This window comes from Phaethon lepturus, unplaced genomic scaffold (assembly GCF_000687285.1).
Source record: "Phaethon lepturus isolate BGI_N335 unplaced genomic scaffold, ASM68728v1 scaffold18208, whole genome shotgun sequence".
Classification (NCBI taxonomy): domain Eukaryota; kingdom Metazoa; phylum Chordata; class Aves; order Phaethontiformes; family Phaethontidae; genus Phaethon; species Phaethon lepturus.
In genome coordinates this window covers 15,678-24,172 of record NW_010555879.1, presented here as the reverse complement: position 1 = coordinate 24,172, position 8,495 = coordinate 15,678, and the positions used below count along the sequence as shown (strand labels likewise).

The 8,495-nt window shown below is 44.1% G+C and overlaps 1 protein-coding gene across 1 annotated transcript in view; it reads left to right on the top strand.

Moving 5' to 3' along the window:
• Positions 1–2,745: 2,745 nt before the first annotated feature.
• NDUFS6 (NADH dehydrogenase (ubiquinone) Fe-S protein 6, 13kDa (NADH-coenzyme Q reductase)) overlaps positions 2,746–8,495 on the top strand; it is a gene marked incomplete at its 5' end in the record, with an annotated part of 6,114 nt that continues 364 nt past the window's right edge. Inside the window, 2 exons of the mRNA XM_010292307.1 lie at positions 2,746–2,799; positions 7,359–7,481. Coding sequence (XP_010290609.1) covers positions 2,746–2,799; positions 7,359–7,481 — 177 coding nt within the window. The remainder of the gene's footprint in view (positions 2,800–7,358; positions 7,482–8,495) is intronic.

Sequence of the window (8,495 nt, the reverse complement as noted above, 5' to 3'; positions counted from 1 at the left end):
ACTGCCCGGGGAGGGTGGGCGCGTCCGGGCGGCATCTCCTGCTGTGCCGGTGCCTGGGGGAGGGTGCTCCCGGGGCTGCGAGCGGCACGCTGGTGTGCTTCTTCGCTTAGTCCGCGCCGTAGAAATTGATGTGCTTGGGTGATACGTAGGCAAAAGGTATGCGCGCTTTCAAAAAGAAGTATGTTAATTAGGAACAGTGTCATTAGCCATTGCCAGGCGCTGTGGTCCGAATGCGACATTTCACACAGCTGAAGAGTTGACAGGTAGGAGGTACCCTTGTGTCGGTGTCTTGTAACTCCTTTTTACCTGTTCTTTAGTGTAAAAACTGAGCGTGAGAACTAGGGAAGCTTGTGTAATCTCCACATCCCCTGTGGAGATGTGAAGGAGGCATGGCTGTTGGAGTGTTGTGGTTTAACCCCAGCTGGGCACTACGCCCTACGCGCGACACAGCCAGTGCCTCACTCCCCCCAGTGGGATGGGGGAGAGAGTTGGAAGAGTAAAAGTGAGAAAACTCGTGGGTTGAGATAAAGACAATTTAATAGGGAAAGCAAAAGCCGCACATGCAAGTGAAGCTAAACAAGGAATTAATTCACCACTTCCCATGGGCAGGCAGGTATTCAGCCATCTCCAGGAAAGCAGGGTTCATTCAAGTGTAATAGTTACTTCGGAAGATAAATGCCAGCCTGTCAGCCCGACCACGGTACTGGGGAAGATTATGGAGAAGTTCATCTTCAGGGCGCTCACAAGGCATGTGCAGGACAACCAAGGGATCAGGCCCAGCCAGCACGGGTTCATGAAAGGCAGGTCCTGCTTGACCAACCTGATCTCCTTCTATGACCACCTAGTGGATTAGGGAAAGGCTGTGAATGTTGTCTTCGTGGACTTCAGTAAAGCCTTTGACAGCGTCTCCCACAGCATTCTCCTGGAGAAACTGGTGGCTTGTGGCTTAGACAGGTGTACTCTTCACCATATAAAGAACTGTCTGGATAGCTGAGCTAGAGAGTTGTGGTGAACCGAGTTAAATTCAGTTGGCAGCCAGTTACAAGTGGTGTTCCCCAGGGCTCAGTTTTGCGACTGGTCTTGTTTAATATCTTTATTGATGATCTGGATGAGGGGATTGATGCTCCCGCGGTAAGTTTGCAGACGACACCAAGTTGGGTGGGAGTGTTGATCTGCTGGAGGGTAGGAGGGCTCTGCAGAGAGATCTGGACAGGCTGGATCGATGGGCCAGTGTCACTTGTATGAGGTTCAACACGCCAAGTGCAGAGTCCTGCACTTCAGTCACAACAACCCCATGCAATGCCACAGGCTTGGGGAGGAGTGGCTGGAGAGCTGCCCAACGTAAGAGGACCTGGGGATGTTGGTCGACAGCCAGCTGAACATGAGCCGGCAGTGTGCCCAGGTGGCCAAGAAGGCCAACAGCATCCTGGCCTGTATCAAAAATAGTGTGGCCAGAAGGAGTAGGGAAGTGATTGTGCCCCTGTACTCGGCACTGGTGAGGCCGCACCTTGAATACTTTGTTCAGTTTTGGATCCCTCACTACCAGTAGGACATTGAGTTGTTGGAGCGTGTCCAAAGCAGGGCAATGAAGCTGGTGAGGGGTCTGGAGAGCAAGTGTTATGAGGAGCAGCTGAGGGATTGTTTAGTCTGGACAAGGTTGAGGAGAGACCTTATCACTCTCTACAACTACCTGAAAGGAGGTTGTAGTGAGGTGGGTGTTGGTCTCTTCTCCCAAGTAACTAGCGACAGGACAAGAGGAAATGGTCTCAAGTTGCACCAGGGGAGGTTTAGACTGGATATTAGGAAAAATTTCTTTATGTAGAGAGTGGACAAGCATTGGAGCAGGCTGCACAGGGCGATGATGGAGTCACCATCACAGGAAGTGTTGAAAAAAATGCGTCAACGTGGCACTTCGGGACATGGTTTAGTGGGCATGGTGGTGTTGGGTTGACGGTTGGACTTGATGATCTTAGAGGTCTTTTCCAACCTTAATGATTCTATGATTCTATGCCATCTCTCTGAACGTCCCCTGCCTGCCTTCCTCTTCCTCCAGCTTTATATACTGAGCATGACGTCATATGGTATGGAATATCCCTTTGGTTAGTTGGCGTCAGCTGTCCCAGCTGTGTCTCCTCCCAGCTTCTTGTGCACCCCCAGCCCACTTGTTGGTGTGGTGGTGTGAGAAGCAGAAAAGGCCTTGACTGTGTGTAAGCACTGCTCAGCAATAACGAAAACATCCCCGTATTATCGACACTGTTTTCAGCACAAATCCAAAACATGCCCCCATACTAGCTACTATGGAGAAAATTAATGCTACGCCAGAGAAAACCAGCACAAAGTTCAGGTAGGGATGTTACCTCTGGTTAGTTGACTCAAACATAAATAAATAAATATGGAACTTGAATTTCCTAGTTTAGTTCACATTCCAGATGGCAGTGTGGGATCAAGGAACAGCTTTATAAGTAATAAATCTTATGTTCACCTCTATGGTCAGAGCTAAGGCTTCTGTTTACTGGCTTTACCACCTTCCCTTACTGTTCTACTTTCTAACCTAAAATTTATTTTCCTGTGAGAGAGAAATGGAAACTGCTTTTTCTGTGCAGTACATACTTGTAAAGATGATGGCAATACTTGAAATTGAGGAAACAATTTCAACTAGTTAGTCTTGACAGTGCTGTAAGCCTTTGTGTTCTTTGCTTATGGTCATTGCTTTTTGAATAACTGCAAGTTTATTTTATACTTCAGGTATATGAAGAAAAGGATTATAGAAGAGTTAGATTTGTTGGACGACAAAAGGAGGTAACTCATTCTACTTTTACTCATGTGAGAGGAGGTGGTTTGTGGGGTTTTTTTATACCTGATATTGATGTCTCCAACTTCATTGTCATTAAAAAAAAAAAAACAAAACCAAAACAACAAACCAACTGAACCCAAAAACCACAACCAAAACCAAATTGTTTTGGGTTTTGGTGTTTTTTTTTCTCTGCAGTGAAAAGTCTTTTTTTTTTAAGATGGCTTATAGTAGCTTCTGTGTACATCCCTACTTTTGGCAAATTTGGAAAATGCAAAACTTGCCCTATACGTGTTAAGTGGTTACATTTAGGCTGTATAAGTTGTAGGCATTTGAGCATGTTAAACTTGGATCACTTTTTGTTTTAAGCATGTGTTTTAAGGAAATTTTAAGCATGTTTTTAGTGCCATTTCTGTTCAGAAATATTACATCATTAAATGCTCTGGTGAATCATGCATCTATATATCTGTTTAAACATGCGTTTTGAAGCTTAATTTGCTTCTGCATAGCTAAAATTTTGATCTTTATCCAAACTGAGTATTTAATGAGGGCGCTTCATTTCCAGAGCCTGGGAAGCATTTGCTGTAATGGTGATGTTATTTAACAAATAAAACTAAATTTTAGAGTATTCCGAAATACCGAAGCCTCAAAAGCAAAGTCCAGTAACACCAGCATAAGCCAAATGTACTGCTGTGAAGTTATTTTGTGGGCCTGTTGCTGCTGCTTATCGGTAGAGTGGGTACATGTAATTTTAAGTCCTTTAGCACCAAGTTCTCTAATGATCAAGCAGCACAGATCCATGAGGGGTCTGCTTGCCTTTGGGAGAGAAACAGAGAGTGTTTCAGCTAAACTGTATTCCTCAATGCCTGAGCACCTGAGTAGTGCCTTAGTGTTAATGCTATAATTGCGTATGTATAGTAGAGGCATTAAATATAAGGTGTGGTGGATTTTTAATGTAGTTGCATATAATTATTCCCTTCCTAAATTAACCTGAATTAATTATGCTGATTTCTGAGTTTTCATATTGAGTTTACCTCATTGTATCACGGATACAATTTAATTTGTGCTGCGTGGCAAAAATAGGGATTCTACATGGGAAACAGTTAAATGAAAATGTCACTTAAAATGCTGAAGTAGTTTATTTCTGGGAGGATGGTGGCAAAGTAGGTCTCTGCCAAATGCAATGGCTGTTTCTGTGCTACTTCACCTTTGTAGGAGACACTCCTTAAGCCTAATTCTCCATAGGGCACAGGTCCCTCTGATGTGCTGTTGCCAGCAGCTTATTTCAGACTCTCTGTGGTGAGGAACACCCAGGGTTTTCAGCTGGGCTCAGTTCCTCCTTCTCCAGCAGAAGATGAGCTTTAAGTCTGCTGAGCAAGGTTTAACGCCCGGTTTCAATTGTGATGTTGGAACAAAATTTACATGTTCAATACTAAAACAATCATCATCTGTGCTTGTTAATGGTACTTCTCTCTAGGGACTTCACCATTTTCCCCCACTGTGTTTCAGCTGCTAGTATTAGCTGCTAGCAGGTTGAGGGAGGTCATTTTGCTCCTCTACTCCATTCTGGTGAGACCCCACCTGGAGTCCTGCATCCAGCTCTGGAGCCCTCAGCACAGGAAAGACATGGACCTGTTGGAGAGGGTCCAGAGGAGGGCCACCAAAATGACTGGAGGGATGGAACACCTCTCCTGTGAGGACAGGCTGAGAGAGTTGGGGTTGTTCAGCCTGGAGAAGAGAAGGCTCCGGGAAGACCTTATTGCAGCCTTCCAGTTAAAGGGGGCCTGTAGGAAAGGTGGGGACAGACTTTTTAGCAGGGCCTGTAGCAATAGGGCAAGGGGTAACAGTTTTACACTTAAAAGAGGGCAGATTTAGACTAGATAGAAGGAACAAATTTTTCCCAATGAGGGTGGTGAAACACTGGCACAGGTTGCCCGGAGAGGTGGTAGCTGCCCCATCCCTGGAGACCCTCAAGGTCAGGTTGGACGGGGCTCTGAGCAACCTGATCTAGTTGAAGATGTCCCTCCTCACTGCAGGGGGGTTGGACTAGATGGCCTTTAAAGGTCCCTTCCAACCCAAAGTTTCTATGATTAGGGTGTCTGTAGTCCAAACGTTGCCTTGTTTCTGAAGCTAAAGCTAACCTGCAAAGTTGGTCACTGTACTTTCTCTGTTGCTGCTTCGCTTTGCCTTCAGTATGCTCCGGGTGGTCAAATCTGGCTTGTGTTCGGCCTGGCCCAGCCTCAGCCGCTGCCTTGTTTGAGGACCCAGCCTCTGGGCGCAGAAGCCACCAGTGAGGACATCTGGGCCTGTGCCTGGGTGCTGCACATGGCCTCACTGGGCAGTGGCCAGGCATGGGGGCACGGCCTGGAGTATGTGGGTATTGTCCCCTCAGTTCTGCCAGCCTAATTATTAACAAAATCCATGCATTTTAGCTAAAATTGTTGTTGTCTGTGCTGGATGTGCAGAACCAGGGGATTAGTGTTCTCTGGCAAGAGCCTAAAGCAAGTAGCTCTGAGAAAACTGAGCATGGCCACTGATAAACTGCATCTGCTGCAGTCCAGCTAGGGTCCTCCCACCCTTGTACAATCCCTAAGGTACCACAGGACCTACTTTGACACCACTGTTCCCACTTGGGCTCTACCCTTTCTGTTGGGCTGGTGCAGCAGCTAAAGCTGCGAGGAGGACTGAGCTCAGAGCTGGTCTGGTTTAAATATAACTTTCTCCTTCCCTCTGGATCTTTGGACCTGGGCCTATTCCAAGTTTGTTTTTATCTCTGCCTCCCAGACCATGTACTGGCACAGGCGAGTAGGTGGAAAGAAGCAGCAATGGGATTGTCAAACTGGCACTACGGCCAAGAAAAAAAAAGGTTGATCATTGAATTATGCATTGAGCAAGAAGCGCTTGGATGTGCTGAGGGAAACAGCCCCTTCCTGCTAACTACCGCTGTGCTTTAGTTGAAGGGACATGTTACAACTGAAACCACTTTTTCAGTCTTCCCTCCCTCCCCCCGCCCCCCCCCCCGGCTTTTTTTCCATGTGAATTCTTAAACTTTTTGTAGTAGTCTGAACCACAGATAAGTTACAGCTGTACAGTAGGTGAGAGGTTCTTGCTTCCCCCCTCTCCTCAGAAATGCATTGTGCCATAAATGTTTGCAAGAGTGGAGTTCTGTTTCTGATCTTGAAGCAGAGGTACATCACAATGCTATCTCCTTCCTTCTTTAGCATGAAATGAAGGATGCACGATTTTGAGCGTTATTAAAAGCAGCAGTAAAAATCCTTGCAGGGTGGTAAAGATTACATATGACTTGCAGACACAGGCCCAAGGCAGTGAGGTTCTTGATGTTGCCAATTTGCTTCATTACCAAAAGTTATTTTTTCATTAACTTTATTTAGCTATCACCTTCCTTAGTTAAGGAAAGTCCAGCTGTTGGCAAAACTGACTTTTCCATTGCTGTACCAAAAATGGAAATTTTGGGGAGACTTAACTGGAGTCTTGGTGAAAGATCCTAAGTTGTTGTGTACTAGAACTATATAAAAATACCATTGTAGTTCTTGGGGATTAATTTAATGGACATTCAACTATCTGTTGCCTAAGAATCTCATGTTCATTCAAATGCCAGCACATTTATGAACCTTATACACAGAGCAGTAGATAATGCCTTCTTTGGGTATGCGTATTATTTTATATTCCTGCATGTATAACATTGCCTTTGAAAAAGCTGGCCTCTCCTGGAGCATGGTTACCCAAGGGGTAGGGTGGGTTGTCTGCTCAGTGCTGGTGCAGACCAGGTCGGAAGAAGCTGATGTGGATGAGGGAGGAAAGTGCTGTGGCTGGGTGCTGTAGGTCCTGCTGATGTGCAAGTTGCTGTGTTGCAGGCCTGTCCAGAGGTGAATATGTTTGCCAGGTGACCTAGATGTGCTCTAGGAAAAAGCCGTACTTGTCAGCGATGTGCATATTCGAAGAAGTGTCTATAAGATGGATTTGCAGAGCAGCATAGTGACACTTAAAGGTTTTTCTTTTTTCTAATGGTGAACTATTTGCCTTTCTGACGGTTATGCACCACATTCATGTTTTACTGAGACTCCTGTGCAGTGATGGAATAAGGTGCATGGTGAGAGGCTCTAAATTACCAGCAATTGTTTTATCTCACTCCTGACCTTACTTGTCCCACCATTATTTTTGGGATTATCAGCACTGAGTCTTTCGCAATTTTATCATGTAGTTAGTTGCTAAAGCACAGTACAGAGGCAGTGTCGGTTAAATATCTTCTGTTCTTGGCTGCTTGTTCCTGCTCACTCCTCTGCGGAATCTGCTTAGGTCACGTTGTAAACCTGAGCACTAGCGTGGCCTGTGTATCAGGGGAAGAGGATTACTTTTGCAGAGTTTAATGTGTAGTTCACTGATCTGGTTTATAGCACAGCCTAAGAGTTGGTGGAGGAGGTGAGAGGAAACCTATGCAGGAACTTCTAAAGATGACTGTGGTGGAACTGCTTGAGGAGGCAGTCAATAGCAATTTCTTTCTGTATGAATGAGGAAGGTATCTGAAAGTTTCCTTTTTCTCTTACAGGTGAACAAGAATTTTGCAATTGATTTGATAGCAGAGCAGCCTGTGAGTGAAGTGGAAAGCAGAGTGATATCATGCGATGGTGGTGGTGGAGCTCTGGGACATCCTAAAGTATACATAAACTTGGTAATATCATTATTCTGTGTATAGCATGTTTTGCCTGTAAATTCTTGTTTGTAAATTTGTCTACTTTTTGGCATGTTAGTTTAACAAAGTGAAAGGAGTAACCACCTGAGATGCTAATTTTATTTGGTGCCTAATATAAAATTAAGATTTCTACTTGGAAGAGTTAGAGGGTTCCCATTTGAAGTTACAGACGTTTCTTTCTGAAACTTTCATTTGTTGATAGGACAATAATTTTTTCTTGAAAATAGAAATTAACTGAAGTAATATGAAAAAGTAGTGCCTTGACACAAAAAATAACATGCTTGCTGTGTTTTGAAACACTCTAATTATTTAAATGCCACTGTGTAGATTGAGGATAAGTTTGCAATATTCTTAGGAATATGCAGTATTCCTAAGAAACAAGGGAATTAAGCACTTTATAATGATTGATTTTACATTATTCAAGTCAAATGCTTGGAGGTTCTAATTCATTACACTTACGAAAGTAGTGTTGTTCAGTCTTAAGTCAACTTGTGTAGCACATGGCTGATCAGTTGCATTCAAGTTGATTTGTTTGACCTGCATCACGCTCTTCTTGAAGAATACTTTAGTGTTTGTGAATCTTGAGATCTTTTTGTGTTAACAATCAAATTACAAAACATCTGTAGTTTAGTTCATGAGAGTTGATATCTGCCAACAGAGAGAATGGTACTAGACCAGTGTGTTTCCCGTAGCACTAACAATTGAAATCCAGGCTTTCGGGGGGGAGGGTAGTCTGGATTTTTCACTTCTAACCCTGTATTAAGGAAGGGGAACCATGAGTTTGCTTTGTTTCATGACTGCAAATAATTATGTTGCTAAACAACAGAAGATCCCTGAGTGTTTATCTAACTGTCTTGTCTTTTGTTGTGTTAAGAACTACAACAGCTTGCAATCTGTCACACTTCTAAATTTTAAAAAATATATGTATCTTTTGGAGAGAAGAATAACCTTTTATACCATAGTAACTGCTACTTTTCTCCAGAACACTTTCTT